The 23136-nt window shown below is 38.2% G+C and overlaps 1 protein-coding gene across 1 annotated transcript in view; it reads left to right on the plus strand.

The window, feature by feature from the left end:
* WDR41 (WD repeat domain 41) overlaps positions 1 to 23136 on the plus strand; it is a 45981-nt gene that overhangs the window by 9461 nt on the left and 13384 nt on the right. Inside the window, exons 3-10 of the mRNA XM_056112539.1 lie at positions 7142 to 7190; positions 9600 to 9725; positions 12858 to 12863; positions 14176 to 14238; positions 15371 to 15482; positions 17502 to 17564; positions 18016 to 18126; positions 22592 to 22776. Coding sequence (XP_055968514.1) covers positions 7142 to 7190; positions 9600 to 9725; positions 12858 to 12863; positions 14176 to 14238; positions 15371 to 15482; positions 17502 to 17564; positions 18016 to 18126; positions 22592 to 22776 — 715 coding nt within the window. The remainder of the gene's footprint in view (positions 1 to 7141; positions 7191 to 9599; positions 9726 to 12857; positions 12864 to 14175; positions 14239 to 15370; positions 15483 to 17501; positions 17565 to 18015; positions 18127 to 22591; positions 22777 to 23136) is intronic.

Here is a 23136-nt window from a genome sequence, read left to right on the forward strand (position 1 = left end):
TTATGAAGAAGGTATAAATAGAGTAAAAGAAATCTTAGGGGCTGGAGCAATAGCACAGAAGGTAGGGCATTTGCCTTGCATGCAACCAACATGGCCGACACAGGTTCGATTCCCAGCATCCCATAGGGTCCCCCGAGCACCGCCAGGAGCGATTCCTGAGTGCATGAGCCAGGAGTAACCCCTGAGCATCGCCGGGTGTGACCCAAAAAGCAAAAAAAAAAAAAAAAAAAAAAAAAAGAAATCTTAAAAGAGATATGGCAAACCTTTGCAATGTATAAAACATAGATTGGATTGAGGCAGTCGTACAGTGGGTGCATTTTCCTTGCATGCAGCCAACCTGGGTCCTATTCCTGACCTTCCATATGGTTCCTTGAGCACTGCCAGGCATAGTAATTTCTCGGCTCATAGCCAGGAGTAACCTCTGAGCATTTCCAGGTGTGGCCCCACAACAAAACCAAAAAACAAGCATAAAACAAAAAAACCCACCAACTTAGATTGGTTCTGGTAAACTTGAAAAAACTGTGGACCCATCAGGGAAATTTTATCAGAATGGGTATATGGTAATATAAAAGAATTAAATGTGCATTTTATCTTGTGTAAAAAGAATCCTAAGAGAAACAGAAATATTTCTTGATGGAATTTGCTTCTTAGTTATCTGTGTAGGGAGGTTTTGAGGAAGTGCAGATGAAGTAATGTAGATAGTGATGTAATAATTATTGAGAATAGCTGGTGAGTACATGAGAGTGTTTGTTTTGGTGTGAAATAAACTTTTTTTCCTTAAATACTGTTCGGTGCAGGAATCAGACAGACGAACATGAACATATCAATTAAATAAAATAATAGCTGGCAAAAGCTGGAGTAAAAGATATAATGGTCTTTTTGGGTCACACCTGGAAATGCCCAGGGTTTACTCCTGGCCCTGTAGTCAGGAGTTATACCTGATGGTGTTTAGGGAACATATGGAATGCTGGGGATTGAACCCAGGTTGGCTGCGTGCAAGGCAAATTCCCTACTCACTGTATTATCGCTTTAGCCCATAAAATACATAATGTGACACACAACCACATTGGACTTCCCTGCAAAAGGAGAAGCCTCCCACCCAGATGTAAACTTACCTCAAAAACACGTGCAAAATGGAGTCTTCACTCTCTGAAAAGTTCTCTGAGAAAATTCAGATTGGATTGAGAGAATCAGTGGTATCTCTGTACTCCTGAAAATTATTTGAAGTTCCCTGGAATGTCTGTTGCAACTCTTATATCCTTTATTCTTCTTATTTTTTAAAATAATAGTTATAGGATGCATACAAGATACATTAAAGATATTTTTTTAAATTAAATTTTTATTTTCAGTTGTGTTCATTTTCTGGTATATACTAACATTTTTCAATTTCATATGTAAACTGCTTGTTATTTTAGTTCAATCATTATTAGAAGATTGATGTGGATTAGGTGAGAAGTTAAACTACAGGTATTTTTTTAATGTACTACCATGATGGTCTATTTTGATTTTTTTTAGTGATTTATGGTTATATAAATATTGAATACAGGAATATTTATGTTCAGGTTATGGGTTATACATTTTATTATGTCTTTTATATTTGGGTGCATAACATCTTTGAAATAACAGAAATAACAATTTAGTAGTTTTTATTTAATATGCACTTGTTCATGGACATAGAAATTACCCGTGAGAACGTTTTATGCTAATCTATGTGAGACCCAGCTTTTTTTCAGCTTACAGTTGGTATGAGTGAGAATACTTCTCAGAGCTGTTCTAAAGGATGTTTAAAGGGAATGATTTCTATACATTGATATAACAGTTTTCAGTGAATTCATGATCTGCACCCTATAGTGCTGTTAGTTCTATATTCTGTGAATTCTTCAAGGGGAAGAATTCTCTGTTTTTATTTTGTCAATGTTTAATTTATATTTACTGCTAAATGAATAATTTGTGAATGAACCATCAATTCTCACAATAAATTTAGTTCTCTTAATTAGCAGAGAAGAGGGTAAAATGGGTTTTTTGGGTTGGCTCTTGGACTACGCCCAGTGGTTCTCAGGGACAGCTCCTGGCTCTGTGCATGGGTTTGCTCCCGGCAGTACTCAGGGAACCTTCCAAATGTCCAGAGAGCGAAACATGTGCTCCGGCCCACGCCCAGAGGGCGGAACCTTTTCACTGGGCCATGCTTCACCCTGTTAAACTTGATTTCATACCTATAATTTTTGTCATTAGTCATTTAACTGTGTATGAGTATTTTAAAGGTGATTTCAAGTTAAGGAAACCTCAAGGATGTGAATAAGAATGGAAATGAAGCTTCAGAACAAAGGAATTGATTTTGTGTATGGTGGGATTCTGAGTTTTAAATTTGATGGAAGAGTAATAAAGAAATGATAAAAGAAACAAATGAAGTTATGCCAATACTATTAATCCTTTTCAATGAACCCTTGCAGCACTTGAAGGTTTGCTTACTTGTTGATTTATTTATTGAACGAACATTTCTTAAGTACTTTGTAGCTTCCCTAGGTAGAGATTTTTTTTTTAGAATTTTTAGAGCAGAAAGTATCATATTTTAACAATTAACATGGGAGTTATACAGATTTTAGTAATTTTAAGAAGCTTATTTGAACTTCTCTGAAGTTGAGTTACATCATATAGTTGATGATATCTTCCAGTGATTATGAGTATTTTCACCCTATAGTAATATATACAATAGTACAATATTTTACAATTAGTGATGTCTTAGACTCGATGGAACGTAGTCTGTTTCTAAATAATCACTGAGTTTTACAGTCTTGAGACAAGCCCAATTGTAATTATTACTGACACTAATACTGAGCATGAAATCTCATTAAATTATTTGCTTGCTAGCCGGTAAAGAAAATTTCTTTAAAAATTTTTATCTTTGGATTTGACTGTTTGGTATTTGCTAATTTAAAATATTTTTTAAAAGATTATTAAATGCAGTATTACGGCAGTATAGTTAGTGTTTCTTTCCCCTTACGTAGCTTAAACCTTATTGAGGTTCTTTTTTTTTCTAATTTGAATTTGAATTGTTGGTTTTATTACTGAATTTTGGGCTTCACACCGCACTCAGAACTGCTGTTTCCATTCCTACCACCAAAGTCCAGTGGGAGGCTCCTTATTGGCATGTCAGTGATTCCCTCTATATAGCTCCATGCTGCTTTCAGCAGTGTATTTTGCTATTGTGAATGATCAGTCTAGTGAGATAGTAATAGTAGGGAATCTTACTATTATTAATTAGGAAATTCTTGGGTGGAATTTTCATTTCTGTCTTGGAGATGACTTGCATGACTAGGACAGGTTGATTAGCTCAAGATAAGCGGATGTGATGCAGCTAGCTGGTATTCACTTATCCATTCATTCTACTAGAATGGATAATTGCAGTTGTGAATGATTTCTCAACCCTGTATCAGTTATTTTGTCAGACTTATTAATATGTCGCAAAAGTTGTACTAATTTGCATTCCTAAGCTTGTATTTCTTCTTTAGAGGAGGTAATATGAATATGAAAATGGGAGAGAGAGAGAGAGAAAGAGAGGGAGAGAGACCCCAGTAGAACATATAAGAGAATTGGATGGCCTGCATAATCCACCAACTGGATAATTGACCTGTGAGCAGTAAGAAATTGGCTGTGATTTCATGCATTACTTTTGAGCATTGTTTAGATTTAACTTTTGTTCACTACTGATAGAATTAAAGTTGAAGGTAAAATGCACTATATCTCATTTCTGAACTCTCAGTTCAATAATTTCTCATTGTGAACTCAGGAGATTCAAACATGATAAAACAGTAATGAGAAGTTAAAAAATCAAAAGGTTAGAAAAAAAAGTATGTATTTTAAATCTGCCATAGGGAGAAAAGCAATTACTAAAGTTTTAAGAATCGATTCAAGTTGATGTTTTAAACTGAAGGAAGCTTAAGACTTTGAGTTCTGCCCTCCTTGCCATCACTATATAAATAAAAAGAAATCAATAGACCCAGAACATACGCTATTAAAGATCTCTTCTAGAGCAATTTGATACACTTAAGGCAATATTTAATATTGTATTTAATTCAGAAAAAAATGTGTGTGGTCAAGAATAAGAAATTATATATTTTTTAATTTAGTTTTATTTTTGTTTTGGTTTTTGGCTTTTTGGGCTGGAATGATAGCACAGCGGTAGGGCATTTGCCTTGCATACAGCCAACATGGCCGACCCGAGTTCGATTCCTCCGCCCCTCTCGGAGAGCCCGGCAAGCTACCGAGAGTGTTTCGCCTGCATGGCAGAGCCTGGCAAGCTCCCCGTGATGTATTCGATATGCCAGACACAGTAACAAGAAGTCTCATGATGGAGACGTTACTGGGCCCGCTCGAACAAATTGATGAACAATGGGAAGACCGTGATACCGTGATATTTTTGGCTTTTTGGATCACACCCAGCGATGCACAGGATTACTCCTGGCTTTGCACTAAGGCGGTGCTCAAGGGACCATATGGGATGCTCGGGATTGTACCCGGGTCAGCTGCATGCAAATTTCCTACGCACTGTGCTATTGCTCCAGTCCCAGAACTCATAGTTTTAATTAAAAATTATTTTTAATCTCGAAGTCTATATATTACACTTTAAAATAATAAATATTAGGTGTGGGCTGTTAAATAAGTTTGTGTGCTTTCTAATTAGCTATGAAGTTTAAAGATCCCTTTTGTGTAAAAGATACGTAGTTGTATATTAAAATGTATTACTGCATTTTTATAGTCTGTATCTAACCACTTTTCTATCTTGTGGATAATCTCTTTTTACCCCTGTGATGGAAGAATTTTGGAATGAGGACTGAGAATGGCATTTGTCAGAGTCAGGGAGTACAAATGGGGGACTTAGGAATGAGCCTACGTGGTTTGAATTTGAGGCTCAGTTTGGAGTGTTGTGTTATATGACTGAAATGGTGAGTTTTTTTTCTTTTTATTAGTGAGACACCATGAGGTACAGTTGTAGACTTACAAATTTTTGTGCTTGGGTTTTAATTATATAATGATCAAATACCCATCCCTCCACCAGTGCCCATTTCCCACCACCATGGATCCCAGTATCCCTCCCACCCGCCATTCCCCCCATCCCACCCTGCCTCTGTGGAAAGGAATTCCCTTTTGTTCTCTCTCTCCTTTTGGGTGTTGTGGTTTGCAAAAGAGGCATTGAGTGGCAATCATGTTTGGTCTATAGTCTACTTTCAGCATGCTTCTCCCATCTTGGGAGGATCCTCCAAACACCCTTTATTTGGTGCTCCCTTCTCTATCTGAGCTTCCTTTTCCCCAGCATGTGTATCTGGCCTCCAAGCCATAGAGCAAAATTTCTGGTACTAATCTTGGGAATGCCGACTGGTGAGATTTTATGGAACTTTCATGAGAGTAAAATTCACCAAAACAGATACTTTCAGCAGCAAAGTAACTTTTGCATTCCCCTTTGTCCTTGCTCCATTTTCCTTGGTGTAATCTTGCATAACTAATAGTATTAACTTAATGAGGAGGTTCAAAGCATACCCAGATTTGTAAAGTCTACAAACAGTCTCACCAGGAAGTACTCATTTCTTTAAATGTCTTTTTTGGCTAGTGGAATATCATATACCAAGAGTTAATACTGCCTGGAGCCATTTATATGTAATTTACAACTGTCTTTCTGTAATGTACTTATTTTCTTTTATTCAGAGAAGCAAACCTGAATTCTAGTGAATGGAAATGACATTGTATAGACAACTTTGACTTAATTTAGCTTAATTAATGAACCATTTACAAACTTGTGTACTACATTATTAATAACAAATTGTGTGACATGCTTATAATGTAATTGCTGTACATCACTTTTGTGAACAGTGCTTTCTTGATTTTGTTGTAATACAGACCCTGTCTTGTACAACAAATTATTTTTCTTGATAGTTGTGTCATAGATATCTTCTCTGCAAACTATGGATGGTTGTTTTTTAATAGATAAGTAAAGGGGAGATAAAAAGAAATAAACTATCACTGGATTCATCTTTTTCCATTATAAAATGAAACAAACTTCTCTGCATTTCAAGAATTTTCATTAAACAAAAATAATGCTCTTTGCTCTAATGTTCCAAATCAAGAACATAGTGGAACAATCAAAAGAGCCGCACAGAGCAAAGGAAAGGTCTTGGCTGTAAATGAAAGAGTTGGGCCTGGAAGATGGATGGCTTCATTGCTGAAGTGCTTTCCAGGCCAAGGTGAGGCTAGTTTGAACTACTGTACTGCCATGCCTGCTGAGGTTATCAGGATAGTCACTGTTGCCATCTAATAGAATAGATGGTTTCTTGGTGACTTAAACTCATGGCTGATAGAACAGAAGGCCTTGATTTTGAGTCCTTGTGCTGCCTGCAGGCACTGTGACCCAGAGAGCTAAGTCGATAGGTGTCCCAGTGAGAGAGGACCTGGAAAATGACTCTGTGATTTAGGAAGGGCCCAGGCAAGAGTGAGGTCCTGAGCTTATTCTCCAGTGTGACACATGGAGGCAGGAGCCAAGGCAGGATCGTCCTGAGGTCTCACGTCCTCAGAGGAAAAAAAAAAATGATGATAGAGTTAAAATACCTCTGTAGAGAAAAGTGTAGGAACAGTGATTTCAACAAAGGACACAAACTCTTTCATTTCACTCTTAGAAAATCACTTTCTGTCCAAGAAGCTGCCCCTCTTCTCTGTGCCATGTTGTTCATGTAAGTGTAAATAACTGTGATTATGTCAGTGTTTGATCGTATCATTTTATTTATTTATTTTTGGATTTTGGGCCACACCTGGCTATGTTCAGGGACAGTGCTAGTGGGGCTCAGGGACATTATGGGGTGCTAGATCTTGATCCTGGCCTGACCTCGTGCAAGGCAAGCGCCCTACTCACTGTACTATGGCTCCACCCTCAGGTCTCATTGTTCTTAGTAGCAGTATATCACTGTCCTTCTGTTGTTCATTGATTTGCTCCAGCAGGTCCAGTAAAGTCTCCATTGTGAGACTTGTTGTTACTGTGTTTGGCGTATGAATACATCGTGGGGAGCTTGCCAGGCTCTGCATAGTTCTTAGTAATCTTAGCAAATACATACCATCAGTGATTTTTTTTTCTTGAAACTTTTTTTTTTCTCACCAGATTTGCATCTGCTGGTGATGATGGAATTGTAGTTGTGTGGAATGCCCAGGTATGTATTGATTCTATGGATTGTTTGGTAAATATATGACTGTATAGTTGAGGGTATATTAAATACTATCTGTTGGTTACATCTGTATAGCAGTATCTTGATTTCAGACTAATAGTTGAAAGGTGTTATTTAGTCTGGACCCATTTAAAATAGGGATGAATATTTTATAACAGACACGATTTTTAATTAGTTTTTTTTCTGACAAACGTGCTAAGTTATAAAAACAAAATTTTAATCTAATGGAGCAAAATTTATCAACAGCTGTGCATTGATTCTATAAATTAAGTGTTGATATTGGCAGGCAATTTTTCTTTCAAAATGGTACAATGTAGCATTATACATGGTTATATGGTACAATGTAGCATTCTCATATTTGATTTTCTTAGAAGTAAAATAAAAGGCTTTGTGGTGTTGTGTGTGTAGTGCCAAGGATTGAACCCAGGGCCTCTCACATGCAAGGCAAGCACTCTGCTGCCCAGTTACATTCTGCTGAGCCCAGTAAAAAGTTAATTTCCACCCAAAACATTAACAGCTTTGGGACTAGGGAGATAGCTCAGAGTGGAGTGCATGCCTGCCATGTATGTCCAGGCCTCCCTGGCATTACCCGCTGTACCCCTGGGGCCAGTCTGCGCCTCAGAAGGGGCTTAGAGAGAAAAAAATTACAAATATTAGCAGACATCACTAAATCTCTCCAGGACTTCTCTTTCTGATCCTTTAATTCCCAAATTATTCTCTTTTAAAACAGTCATCTTTTCACCCTTATTTGGATTATTATCTTGTTTTACTCATTAGACTTCATTTTGGGGGGGGTTGGGGGACAGGGGTAGGGTGGGCAGCACACCTGTAAGTGCTCAGGGTTTACTCCTAGCTCTGTACTCAGGGAGCATTCCTAGGGGGGTCAAGGGACCGTATGTTGTGATGAGGATCCAACCCGGGTCGCTTGTGAACAAGGCAAGCGCTCTCCCCACTATCTCTATCTGTAATTTTTTAATAGTCTTTAAAATATTTACTGTACCTTAGATAGCATGTTTACTAGTGTTAACATTTATGATATTGATGTACAAAGTTATTGCACCTCCACTAAAGTGTTTTTGAAAGTCTGAGAGGAAATGATAAATGAAGATATTGAATGGTGGGTATAGCTGATGGTGTTACACAGAAGAGTAGGAAGCATGAGTGACTGATAGAACATTGGATATCATATATGTATACACATTTTGGTTATGTTTTTATTTCCTTCCACAACTTTTTTTTCATAATTTTATTTATTATTTTTTCTTATATTTATTTATTGGATCATTGTGGGTAAAGTTACAAAGCTTTTAGGTTTAAGTCTCGGTCATACAATGATCAAACACGTTTTCCTTCACCAGTACTCATTTTTCACCACCAAGAACCCCAATATACCCCCCTCCCACCCCTCCCAATGCCTGTGAGGCAGATGATTTCTACTTAACTTTTCTCTACATTGATTACATTCATTATTTTGCCAAAAGATGCACCATTATTATTTAGAATCCCCCCCCAACAATTAGAATTGCTGAAAAGGCATTATGAAATACTTTGTTTTCTATAGCTGCTGCTGGGGGTGGGGTGGGGGGGTGGAAGGAAGCAACATCCTTTCCCTCCCAGGGAGGCCTGGCAACATAGTTTAACACATGGACCATTCACTTTTCTGCCGCAAGCTTCTGGGCTCTGGACTAAGTCCTTTTGCCTCTGGAGCCATGGCCGTGCCAGAGAGCTGCTCATGGGGGGCAACTCGTGACCTTGGTAGGGTGTAAAGGATGAGCTGGTACCGCCCCCCTTCCCACAAGACTGCAGTTGCCCCGTCACCGCTGGCTCATACCTGGCTTTCCTATAAGCTCTGAGGTGGTAGCCACCTAGTATGTGGTCCAGATGTATTTCTGCCAAAAGCCGCTGGGTTTCGAGATTTGTTTCTGAGTCTCTGGGATCATGGCCATTAATCAGCTTGATCAGGAGCCAGAGAGGCTGTTTGTAGCCAGTAACTCGGGTCTCAATGGGATGGGGAGGAAACCTTCCACAACTTTGTAACAGTGGAAGACTCAATAACAAATACTTAAATAATGAGCGCTGGTATTTTTCCCTACAGAATTATTTACTGGTATCTTTGTGCTTTAATCACCACTATTATTAAAACTATATAAAAATACTGTTATACATTTGCTATAACAAATGCTAGACCTAGGATTTTCTTCTTGAAAATAATTAAAATTATTTATGGCTACTATCAGTTTTTAAGCTATTTAATTGTTCAAAATTAATGGTAAGTTCTAAGCAATTTTAAATGGAATATGTGTATTTCTTGGTGGTTCTTCTAAATGTTGTCATTGAGAATATGTATGTAAGTTGTGAATAATGTGCTTATTAACATTTTTATTGGTATTTCAGACAGGAGAAAAACTTTTGGAGCTCAATGGACACACTCAGAAGATAACAGCTATTATTACATTCCCTTCCTTGGAAACTTGTACAGAAAAAAGCCAGCTGATCTTGACAGCCTCTGCTGATAGAACAGTTATTATATCCTTTAGTTGGAAGGAGAATGGAGTTGCTCTAGTGACCCTGGGGACCAGCACATGCATGATTAGTCTTCAGTCTTTTGGGGCCTGTCTGAACATTCCTAATCGAGCAAAAATGGTTTTGTTTTAGATCTCCTAAGATATTTCTTAAAAGTATTATTCATTTCATACTATTAGAATGGAAATAGCTGGCTAATAAGGCTTATTGATCAAAACACCATGATCAATGCAGTTCTTTTCAGAGTTACTATTTGTATCAGGTTATGTAAAATGGACTGGAGCGATAGCATAGCAGGTTTGCCTTGCACGTGGCCAAGCTGGGTTCGATTCTTCCAACCCTCTGGAGAGTCCCACAAGCTACCAAGAGTATCCTGCCTGTGCGGCAGAGCCTGGTAAGCTCCCCATGGCGTATTCAATATTCCAAAAACAGTAACAACAAGTCTTACAATGGAGACGTTACTGGTGCCTGTTAGAGCAGATCAATAAACAGCAGGAGGACAGTGCTACAGTGCTATGTAAAATGAAGGAAAATGGGAGAATGTGGGCTTAAAATATGTATTATTTTAGTTTGCTTTCAGTTTAGAAAAGGATGAGTTGGACTGGAGAAAAACTCATATTTCCCCCTACTTTTATAAAGAAAAATGCTTTTCTAGAATAAAAAAAAGAGAATTCACCATTTTTCCAATGGTTATTATAGTTTAGTATTAAATAATAAACATAAATTACCTTTTCTTTGTAATTTTAGTTATAAAGTTTTAAAACATATTTAAAACTTTAATATGTTTAGTATGTGATAACTCTCATGGAGTTTTATAAAATAGGTGTATCAGGCATGATTCTCCATATACATTCACTCCTTTAATTCTTATATAGCAGTTCTTTGAAAAAAGGGCATTTTTTTTGGTTTGTGTTTTTTTTAAATTTTAATTTAATTTTTATTAGTGAAACACCATGAGGTACAGTTGTAGACTTACAAATTTTTGTGCTTGGATTTCAATTATACAATGATCAAATACTCACCCATTTTCCACCACCACAGGTCCCAGTATCCCTCCCACCCCCATTCTCCCCATCCCACCCTGCCTCTGTGGCAGGGCATTCCCTTTTGTTCTCTCTCTCCTTTTGGGTGTTGTGGTTTGCAAAAGAGGCATTGAGTGGCAATCATGTTTGGTCTATAGTCTACTTTCAGCATGCTTCTCCCATCTTGGGAGGATCCTCCAAACACCCTTTATTTGGTGCTCCTTTCTCTATCTGAGCTCCCTTTCCCCCAGCATGTGTGGCTGGCCTTCAAGCCATGGAGTAAAGTTCCTGGTACTAATCTCGGCCATTCTTGGGTGTTAGTCTCCTATTTTGTTACTTTATGTTCCCCAGATGAATGCAGTCTTTCTATGTCTATCCCTGTCTTTCTGACTCATTTCGCTTAACATGATACCTTCCATGTAGTACCACTTGTATGTAAATTTCATGGCTTCATCTTTTCTAACAGCTACATAGTACTCCATTGTGGTTTGTGTTTTTTAAGCTTCATGTGCAGGTGAGAGAAGAGAAAGAGAAAGGCATGGGGAGATTGAGTAGCTTGCGCAAGGTCACACAGCCAGTGTAGGGTTGACCTGGCAAGCTGCCTGTTTGCTGAGCCAGACCCCTGAACCCCTATCTAATACAGCCTTCACAGAATCTTTTCCTTCAATAAATTCAGCCCTGTGATATCTGTATGAGGAATTAAATTTGTGGAAGGCATAGCTAAATGCTATGGATACTCTTTCATTAGTAAATTAGCATTTAATAAAGCTATTTTTTATCTGCAAATTTAGCTTAAATAGCTTTAATCTAGTGAAGTAAATTTTGGACTTAGTTCAAAGAAGTAGGTTTCTAGACTTCCATAAACCAAAACATACTTTATCACAGTCTTTAAATGAATGAATTAACTGAAATAATTTTGGACAGATTGCTAATAGGTAAGCAATTCAAGAAAATGTTTAAATGAGGAGAATAAACTCTTTTGTGATAATTGCAGTATTGCATTAACAAGGACATTCAAATTATTCAAGTGATTAGGTCAGAATAATTTTATTACTGCTGGATTAAGGCAGATATTTTATGGACTAAAGCTCTTGTTTTTATTCAGTATCAGTATAATTTTGGCAAAAAGAAAGAATCTAAAATGCTTTCTTTTTATTAGAGCATTGCTGAGGTACCATAGCAATATTTAGAGGTATTATTAAAGTTACTATTATAGTACAGAGCTCTTCTGTAGTATCAGCATGAATTTTATTTGTAAGATACAGTATAGAACCTTTTCCATTGCTAAATGACTTGTTAAAAGTAATTGCAGTCACTTGTACTAAAATGACTGCTAAATTTACTCTGCTGGTCTTTGCTATTAACACACTTAATTGATTGCTGAGGGTGGGTTTTTAAATTTTAAGTGTCAACATTTTTCAGATATATATATATCAGATATATATATATATATCCCGTATTTGGGCAGGAGTGATAGCACAGTGGTAGGGCCTTGCACATGGCCAACTTGACTGACCTGAGTTTGATTCCTCCGTCCCTCTCGGAGAGTACGGCAAGCTACTGAGAGTATCTCGTCCACATGGCAAAGCCTGGCAAGCTACCCATGACGTATTCGATATGCCAAACACAGTGACAAGTCTCATAATGGAGACGTTACTGGGCCCGCTAGAGCAAATCGATGAACAACAGGAGGACAGTGCTACAGTGCTCCCATATTTATCATACATTTATATGGAGTTAGTAGAAATGTGTTTTAGACAGTAAGTGTAATGTTTTTGTTTTTATAGGAAATGGTGTAAATAGTTTGAAAATTACTTCTTTTTTAATTTTTTTAAATTATTTATTTTGAATACCCATCCCTCCACCAGTGCCCATTTCCCACCACCATGGATCCCAGTATCCCTCCCCCCCACCCCCCCACCCCCACCCTGCCTCTGTGGCAGGGCATTCCCTTTTGTTCTCTCTCTCCTATTGGGTGTTGTGGTTTGTAAAAGAGTTAAGCCTGATTTTCAGGGAGAAACATTGGATGATTTACTTTCCATTGATCACTTTGTATATAGGGAGATGTTGCATGGCCACATGAGCAACTGCGCGGTTTGGAGTAAAGGTCCTGGTTCCCGCATGCCCGAGCTATGCTTGTAGAGGCTCATAGTCACCGGGGTTCCATCTGGAGGAGGTGGGATGCGGCACCTACCCCATCTGGGACTTCCCGGTGATCTCAGTTCTTTTTGGGACTTGGTGCATTCTCTGGGAGCTGTGGAGCCACCCAGCAGCCTTTCTTCTCTGCGGCTGTGTGCTGTAAAGATGGCGCTGGAGGGTGGGTTGTGGGCATGACTTCTGGAATCAGAGGGTATCTGGGAGCCAGGGCTGTCCCGGCAGATTGGAGGAAAAGTTCTGATTCCCGCATACTCGAGCTATGCTTGTAGAGGCTCATGGTGACCGGGGTTCCATCTGAAGGAGGCGGGATGTGGCACCTACCCCATCTGGGACTTCCCAGTGATCTCGGCTCTTTTTGGGACCTGGTGCGTTTTCCGGGAGCTGTGGAGCTGCCCAGCAGCCTTTCTTCTCTTGAAAATTACTTCTTAAGTCCAACTAGCCTTCAGCATTTTATGTGAGTTCCTCTAATTATTGAACTGTGCATGCAGTACATAGGAATATATTGTTATTGTTTCCTTTGAATCAGGATAGCAGTGAGTAAATTTCTTCAAAGCATCCTGCCGTGTACATCCAGGGATATCATTGAGAAATATTAATGGATGTGATACTTTTTAAAAGCACGCATACCTACTTTCAGTGTTTATTAGGTTTTGATGAATAAACTTTAAAATTTGTTTTCTTTTTTCTTTATTGATGCTGCTGGTGGGGAGACTTGCCATCGGGGGATTGTTTGGCGTTGGTGATTGGACGCTGGCCTCTTACACACGGCATGTGCGCACTCCTTGAGTGCTCACTGGCCCTGAACCTTAAAATTTAAATAATATGACTGCAGAGATTCAGTATCCCAACCATTTGTTCTGTTGGGATTTTCTAAGAGCTGAATAGTAAAAGCCTACTTCAAATTTATTTTCAATTGTAGGCTCGTTCTCCTAATTGACTTAATTTTTGTAATAGTATAAGCACTAAATATTCCATGCTTTCTTTAGAGATTTTCTACTGAAAGGAATACTATTTGTAATGTTAACTCACCATTAAGATTTTAAAGTTCTGGGGGCCAGAGAGATAGTACAGTCGGTAGGGTGCATGCCTTGCACATGGCCAACCCTGGTTCTTTCCCTGGCATCCCATAAGGTCCCCAGAGCGCCACTACCACCAGGAGTGATTCCTGAGTGCAGAGCTAGAACCACCACTTGTGTGTGTCCCCCAACAAAAAAACAAAAAAAGACTTGAAAATTCTGTTTAGAAATTATTTCTTAACATAAATATAGGTATGGGATTGTGATTCTGGCAGACAAGTTCAGCAAGTATCATGCTTCCAGTCCACTGTAAAGGTAAAAATCTTCAGTTATTTTATGATGATAACATTATTATCCCTCCTCCCCCAAATTATTTAATAAGTTAGAAGATAATGAAGTTTTGTAGGGTTCTTTTTCTTTTCTTCTAAGCAGTGCTTACTAGTGCCTGACCACTCTGGTGGTGCTCGGCCAACCAAACTGGTTCAGTGCTTACTCAGGTCTGGCTGAGGTGCTGTTTCAGCCCCATAGTGCTGAGGATCACTTAAGATGTCCTGGAAGAGCTCAAAGGCCCTCATGCACAGCCAGCTACACTCAGAAGACCATCATCAAGATTCTGTTTTTGGTTTTAAAATGATTTTTTTTCTATAAAAATCTGTAGTTGTTCGGCTCTTCTAAGACAAGCTTTTTGGTTGTATATTGTTTAGTTTGAATTTGAATGAATTTGAATATAATAGTATACTGGTTGGGTGTTTGCCTTGTACCCACTTGACCCAGGTTTGATCATTGGCATCCCATTTCGTCCCCTGAGCACTGCCAGGAATGATCCTGAGCACAGAGCCAGGAGTAAGCCCTGAGCATTGCCAGGTGTGACCCAAACTCCAAAATATAAATAAATAAAAACCAACCTAATTTTAAACCTTATGGTTGCGTTACCTACTACTGAGGAACAAGTTACCTTGAAGCAGGAAAGCATTCAAGATTGTGAGAAAGAAAGTGGAACTAGGCTGTGCAGTCTGGTTTCATGTTTCCAAGCCTCCCATCTGAAGGCTTGGCAGGGTTGAGGATCTTGGGGGCTGCACACGTTTTGCAGATTGGTACCCATGGCCCTCGCTTGCCTTGTCTGACCTTTCTTCAGATTGCTGCACATTTGTTTCCTCCTTCACAGCTGATCCAACAGGAAGGCAGACCAGACCCTGGGTCTTTTATCATGTGTCTCATAAGTCATGTGCCATCCCTGCAGCCACATGATCACTTGTTTGAAGCTGGCCACCTACAGAACCCCCGGTCCAGGGTCAGTTAATGAAGCGCCACTTCTTGAGCAAGGGAGAAGACATTTTGTTTGATTTGTTTTTAGAACATATTTGAAAAATCAGTGAATGCTTGGATTTAAAAATCAGCAAATGCTTTGATTTCTAAACTAACAAAACATTCCCCATGACTTTTACAGTGTTTAACTGTTCTTCAAAGACTGGATGTTTGGCTCTCTGGTGGGAATGACCTATGTGTCTGGAACCGAAAGTTAGATCTCTTGTGTAAGACTCCTCACCTTTCTGATACAGGTAAGACACATCCCAGGTTTTGGAGCGTGATCCTAGACACAGTGATCTCGAAAGAGACTTTCCATGAATACAGAAGTCAAGATGAAATTTTTCTTCTCATTTCTAAAGATACTGTAGCCATACTCCCCCAATTCAGGTTTAGAGTTGCATGAAATATGTTTCCAGCCCAAATCGGATAATGCTTCTGAGCCCTATTCTGGCTTCTCCTTCCTTCTAACAGGATTTCTCAAAAGTGGTCAGGAAATACAGTTTGATGGTACTGGGTCAGGTTCCTAAAGTTTGATGAGCCCATTGACACTTACAAGCACATCTTTATGATTATAACAGACTTTTTTCCCAATTTGTGGGGTCATTGGGCTTTGAATGGATTCCCAAGGACAACCTTATCTTAAAGTTGTTTTGCTAAAAGTTATCTGTAAACTTACTGAAAAGATTTTGGGCTTTTTTTTTTCTTTCAGAATTCTGTTGATGTTTTGATTTTTACAGAAAAAATACCAGTTTTGGATGCCCAAGGTTGTTAAAATTAATTAAAATCTTTTTCAGAGTAAAAATATATAAGCATAAATGAATGTTTAAATTACTATAGCCTTGAAGTTATTAATCACTGTATCACTGTCATCCCGTTATTCATCGATTTGCTCGAGCGGGCATCAGTAATATCTGCATTCGTCCTAGCCCTGAGATTTTAGCAGCCTCTCCTTACTCCTCCTTCCCAACGGCGCCACATTGGAGGCTCTTTCAAGGTCAGGGGAATGAGACACATCATTGTTACTGTTTTTGGCATATTGAATATGCCATAGGAGCTTGCCAGGCTCTGCCGTGCGAGCAGAATACTTTCGATTGCTTGCCGGATCCTCTGAGAAGGAGACCACGACTATAAGAGGTCGCTCTGGGAGCTTTGTTTTATAATCTCTGGATCTTGGCCATTGATGGGATTTCATGGTGCCGGGAGCAGTTTATGGGTGTAACTGTCTAGCTACTGGAAAATGGGGGATCCGGGTGGAGGAGGCCCAGTTCCAATGGAGCATGATCCAAGACACAGTGATCTTGAAAGAGACTTTCCATGAATACAGAAGTCAAGATGTAGCAGGCTTGGAGATCTTTTTAATAATAAAAAGTTATTAATATTAAATATAAATGAATATGTTTAAGTAACTATAGCCTTGAAGTTATTGTAATATACTATTAATTTTTGTACATAAAAGTAACCAAATGAACTCATGGGCATCTTAGAAATAATGTTAGTAATGGACTAGAGATAGTGCAAGGATTAGGGTGTTTGCCTTGTAAGTGGTAGACTAAGGTTCAATCTCCAGCACCCTATATGGTCCCCTTAAATCCTGCCAGAAGTGATTCCTGAGCACAACTGGATGTATCCCCTAAACCAGAAACTGTATTACTAATAATGCTGATATTTCAAATATCTCTGGAGCCCTGTGAATGGAACTTATAATTCATAATTGGAATTATTTTATTTCCACATAGGTATTATAAAATATAAAAAAATGAAATTTCATAGTGGATTAAATTGAAAATTACTAGATTTTACGATCTAAACCCTCATCTCACTATCTGATGTCACTAATAATCTTATTTGAGTTTAGTATTTACTCATATCTGTGTTATGTCTTTTTTTTTAATGTACATTTCCCCCTGTGTTTCTTACATTAGCCTGTAGTTATTTATAATGTGCACACCTCCTTCTCCAAGTTACCAACAAGGAAATACCAGTCTTACATTGCATTTGAGGCAGTAATGATTGTCTGAAAGGGTTTCCTACTAAGTAAGGTCCCCCTTGTGCACCACTGTCTAGAATACTCAAGAATTCAGAACTGTGTTCCAAAGATCTCACCTGCTTCATGCACAACCATTTTCCATGTAACAAGTTAGGAAGCTTGATCTAGCAAACTCTGTGCTTTATTGTTACCACCCAATTTATAGGAAATAACTAATATGTTTTTGTTTTGTATGTAATCCTTGAATAAAATATGTTGACCTTTGTCTCATATACTTTTTAAGGAATCAGTGCTTTGATAGAAATACCTGAGAACTGTATTGTGGCAGCAGTTGGCAAAGAACTGAGTAAGTATGGTTCTTTTTTCTTTAAAATTTTAGACTAAGTTTGTGATGTGCATTTTGGAAAGACTAATTAGTTTTTAATTTAAAGTACATTTTCCTGTGCCCCCATTTTTGATCTCTGGGGACTATGAGTGCAAATTAGATTGAAGCATTTTAGAAATTTTAGTTCAGGTTTTGTCCTACACTTGATCTAATATTGTCAAATGGGGCTTATTTTTTTGATCAACATCTTAAGCCTCCATCCTCTTTAGGAATATTAGAAATTAGGATTATTAATAGATTTTCAAATATTTCAAGCATTTAAAAATACTTCAAAAGTAATGTGATAAAGCTCTCTCTGGACATGGGTTCTTTGATATTTTATGTATTTCTTATTTAATGACATGATTATTTTTGAGCAAAGGCAGTTTTATATCTCTTGAGCATTTTAATAAAATCATGTCTTTTTACATAGTAATTTTTAGGTTGGTAGCACCCACAGAACGATCACTGGAATGGGATATCCTTGAAGTAAAACGTCTCCTTGAACACCAGGATAATATTCTTTCATTGGTTAATGTCAATGGTAAGCTTGTTGGTATATGTTTTTATTATATAACATTTTATGGTTGTTAAATTTTTCTGAAACCTCAGAAGGTTTTAGAACTTCAGTTTTGTTTTGTTTTAGGAGTCTAGATACACCATTCTTAACATTTTTTGGGATGAGGAGGGATTGGAAGGCTTTTATAACCTGAGGTTTAAACCATTGAATGGAGCAAGTGTCATAGATTTATGGACCCGAGTTAGGCATTAGGAGAAAAACAGTAGGGTAATGCTAGAGATGATGGAATTGAGTGTAATTATCTTAGATGCTACTTGGTGATAGATGGCTGGCTTTTTTTTTTAAAGGCTGCCTCTTAAAACTGATTTTTAGTAGAATTTCATCATTTTTGATAAATGATTCTGGCTGGTACCACTTTTGTAGACAACATTTGCACTATTACATAGCATCTTATATGAGTAGGATTCATCATCATTGAGTAGTCTTCAAAACTAGTATCCAACTAAAATGTAAGCATTTATTCTTCCGTTCTTCCACATGGGTATAGGAGTTCACGTGTCTGACATACTTTATAAATGTGTAAATGATACTGATGCATATGTTTTGTGTGCTGAGACTGATACCAGATGGCAGAATAGGATCACAAGCCACAATTCATGGGATTTAATGAGCTTACTTTCAAATAAAGTGACACCTTGTGTCATGTGCTCTGCTGTGTGACCTGTTCTTTGTCACATGCAAGGATTCCTGGTTTGACCCCAGGTTGATAGTCTGGAAGAGATTGTGAGCAGTCTCTGTCAGGATGTCAGGAATGTGATGGAGTGGGGGCCAATACTGGACCTCTGCCTTGATACTTTTTGTTCAGTTTCATTTTTTGAACCATACCCAGTGGTCCAAAATTCCAGTTACTCAGAAGAAGAAGTAATTTCTGACTCTGCACTTAGGAATTACCCTGGTGTTGCTCAGTGGACCATATAGGATGCTGGGGATTGAACCTGGTTGGCTGCCTGCAGTTGAGACGTTTTTGAGCAATACTGAGTAACAATTTCAGCCAGTCAGGAATGCTCTGTTTCAGTTTCATCTGTGAGAATCACAGTTGCTTGGCAGAGTTAATCAGAACAGGTAACTGCCTCTTGCTAGGCTCACTGCACTGTGACACACAGAAGAATCTTCACTTTCGTATCTCTGCTTCTTTTGTATTTTGGGTGAAATATGACTGGAGGAATATAGAATGAAAAAGAAGGACTTGGAAAGATTAGTACTGCTTTAACTTTCCACCATTAAAATTAGAATATTCCCATAGTTGAGAAATAAATATTTCTTTACAGAGTGAATCTGTAGAGTCTGTTAATAAACCGTAGATATAGAACTTATTAAAAAGATTTGTTACTAAAATAGAACTAAAATAATATTTATCTGTATGATTGTTAGGTAATTCCTTAGGAGATTGTTTGGTTTTTTAGTGATTTCTGTCCTGATTTAATACATTAAATAATTAAATCATAACTACTCACCTATGTATTCCTAAATTACAAATAACTACGTATTTAATACCATGTTTTTAAAAAAAATTTTGTTTTATTTTTAATTGAATCACCATGAGATACAGAGTTACAAAGTTGTTCATGGTTGGGTTTCAGTCATACAATGTTCCAACACCTGTCACTTTACAGTGCACATTTCCTACCACCGGTCCACCAGTGTCCCCAGTTTCCATCTTTCCAGTCTCTATGGTAAACAATTCTCTCTCTCTCTCTCTCTCTCTCTCTCTCTCTCTCTCTCTCTCTCTTTCTCTCTCTCTCTCTCTCTCCTCATCCTCCTGTGTTTCTCTGACTCTTTGTCTCTGTCTGTTTCTCCTTCCTTTTAGGCATTGTGATTTGCAATACAGGTGCTGACAGGACTGACAGGTTATCACTTTACCTCCTTTCAGCACTCAGTTTTTGTCCAGAGTGATCACTTTCAACTATCATTGTCATAGTGGTCTCTTCTCTGTCCTACTCCCCCTCCGCTCCCCCCGACACACACACACAAAACTGTGGCAGGCTTTCAATCATGGACCAGTCCTCCTGGCCCTTGTTTCTACTGTCTTTGGGTCTTAGTCTTATACTATGTTGTTTCATATCTTTAAAATGAGTGCACTCTTTCTATGTCTGTCCCTCTCCCTCTCAGCATGATATTCTCCATGTCCAACCATTTATAAGCAAATTTTATGGCTTCATTTTTCCTGGCGGCTGCATAGTATTTCATTGTGTAGATGTACCATAGTTTCCTCATCTAGTCGTCTGTTCTTAGCCATCTGGGTTGTTTCCAAATTCTGGCTATTGTGAACAGTGCTGCAGTGAACATAGGAGTGCAGATGCTTTTGTGCAGTTTGGTTTTGGGTCCTTAGGGTATATTCCCAGGAGTGGTATTGCTGGGTCGTATGAAATCTCAGTTTCTAGTTTTTTTGAGGAATGTTCATATCGTTTTCCATAAAGGCTGGACCAGTCGGCATTCCACCAGCAATGAATCAGAGTCCCTTTCTCTCCGCATCCACACCGCTATTAGTTGTTCTTGTTCTTTTTGATGTGTGCCAGTCTCTGGTGTGAGATGATATCTTATTGTTGTTTTGATTTGCATCTCCGTGGTAATTAGTGATTTAGAGCATTTTTTTCATGTGCCCTTTGGCTGTTTGTATTTCTTGAGGAAGTTTCTGTTCATTTCATCCTTCCATCTTTTGATGTGGTTTGATGATTTTTTTTCTTGTAAAGTTCTACCAATACCTTATATATTTTTTATTTTAATCTCTTATCAGATGGGTGATGGGAAAATAATTTTTCTCATTATATGGGCTGTCTTTGTATTTTGGTTATCATTTCCTTTAATAATATAGAATATTATCAGGGACTCAAAATAATGCCAGTGACTATAAGAGAACATTTGATTCCTTTTTAAAAAGGCAACACATTTATTATTTTATTTGATTTTTATAATTATCCTTATTTAATGTATGAGAAATTTAAGGAAGAAAAAGGTTAAATGACTTTTCTGAAGACTAATAGCAGGAAAAGTCTAATTTAGAATTTGGGTTCTCAGACTCAAGTTGGATAATTTAGTCCTGCTTTTTATTTTGCATGTAATAATTAAAATACTTTAAGATAATTTTCAGTCTCAGAGCTATACCTTTTCTACTAAGTATAAATTTTTAAAAGTGTCTTTGTTGACCCATTAATTTTTTTCCTTAAAGGCTTTAAAGACTTATTGTACAAATAATTCATAATCATCGTAGAAAAATGGTGAGATACATAAAAGATGTAAAGATTTAAATTGTCCCACCATATAGCACGCAGGCAAATGCTTCCATGCCCTTGGAATTTTAGGGTATTGAGGTCTCTTGTTCTAAAGAGGCTACTCTCTTGATGGGTTTTTGGGTAGAGACTGGTCATCCAAAAGCAACAAAGTATGATTAGAAACTTAAAATATTCCAAGTCCACCTTCTGCCATTATCTGGTGGGGAGTGGGGCACAGGTAAAGGAGTTAATGTAGATTATGACTTGATGAAGCCTTCATAAAAATCCCGTTAGTATGGAATTTTTTTTTTGGGGCTTACACCATGTGGTACTCAGTGATTTTCCTAGCCCTGTGCTCAGAGATTATTCCTGGTGGGGTTTGGGGACCATATGTGTTGCCAGGGAATGAACCCAGGGTGGCCATGTGCAAGGAAAGTGCCCTACTGGCTGTACTTTCTCTCCAGCCCCTATTTGGGATTTTTAACTGCACATGTAGAGATGGTGTGGCTCAGAAAGGGCACTGAGGCTTTGCCCCTTCCCCTTGTACTTTGCATCTCTTCTTTGAATTCTTGATCATATCCTTTTATGGAAAATTGATGGACAGTAAACCATTGTCATACTTCCTGAGTAATTTCACTGAGTCAGTAGAGAGAATTATGGAACCTCCAGTCTACAACTGATTGTTCAGAAGCACAAGTAACAACCAGGGCATCACCCTGTCATCTAAAATGAGGGAGGAAGAGCAACTTGTGGGCCTACGTCTTTGGCGTGTGGGATTCGATAAGTTCTCTACTTAAACCACAGGCCACACAACTAGTGTCTTCCAGTTGCTTTTTGCATGAAAAACCTTCACACGTCTGCTGTTACAACACGTGGTAGCAGTATGAAGGTGAAGGAGAAACAGGAAAATACCAGTATGTAATGATATAAATATAAGGTATTTTTGGATTATTTTATTTCACTTCCCAAGTATCAAATATTCTGGCATAAGGTTTGTTTTCACTTGAAATGTAGTGTTTTTTTTTTTTCAATTGAAATGCAGTCATCACCACATACTAAGTAAGAAAACCTGAATCTATTTTGGTCTTTCTATTCACATATGTTCATTTTCCGGTTTGATTTGTCTGGGCACCTCCCTGTTGAATGGATTAAGGTGGTTTCTGGAAATACATTCACTTTAACTGTAAGCCTATGAGATTAATCATGAGCACTCTTCTTAGATGTGAATTTTGTAACGGGTTCCCTCATTGGAGAACTGATTATCTGGGATAGCCTGGATTGGACTGTGCAGGCCTGTGAACGCAACTTCTGGGATCCATCTCCACAGCTGGATACTCAACAGGAAATAAAACTCTGTCAAAAGACGAATGACATTTCTATTCATCACTTCACCTGGGATGAAGAGGTAAAAAAAAAAAAAGAAAATGTGTACAGACTTTCTTTATTCATTTTTATCTTCAGGAATGGAGTCGGGCCACACCTGGCAGTGCTCAGGGGCTAATTGTGGCTCTGAGCTCAGGAGTTATTTCTAGCTTTGTTTAAGGGGCCATATGTGGGGTTGGGGATTGAATTAGGCTGGACCACATGCAAGGCACTGTACAACCTCTCCATCTCCAAACTTCCCTTTTCAATATAATCCTTACTAATTTTTAAGATTTTGTTTTGATTCCTCCGCCCCTCTCGGAGAGCCAGGCAAGCTACCGAGAGTATCTCGCCCGCACGGCAAAGCCTGGCAAGCTACCCATGATGTATTCGATATGCTAAA

This window comes from Sorex fumeus, unplaced genomic scaffold (genome assembly GCF_029834395.1).
Source record: "Sorex fumeus unplaced genomic scaffold, SorFum_2.1 ptg000018l, whole genome shotgun sequence".
Taxonomy (NCBI): Eukaryota; Metazoa; Chordata; class Mammalia; order Eulipotyphla; family Soricidae; genus Sorex; species Sorex fumeus.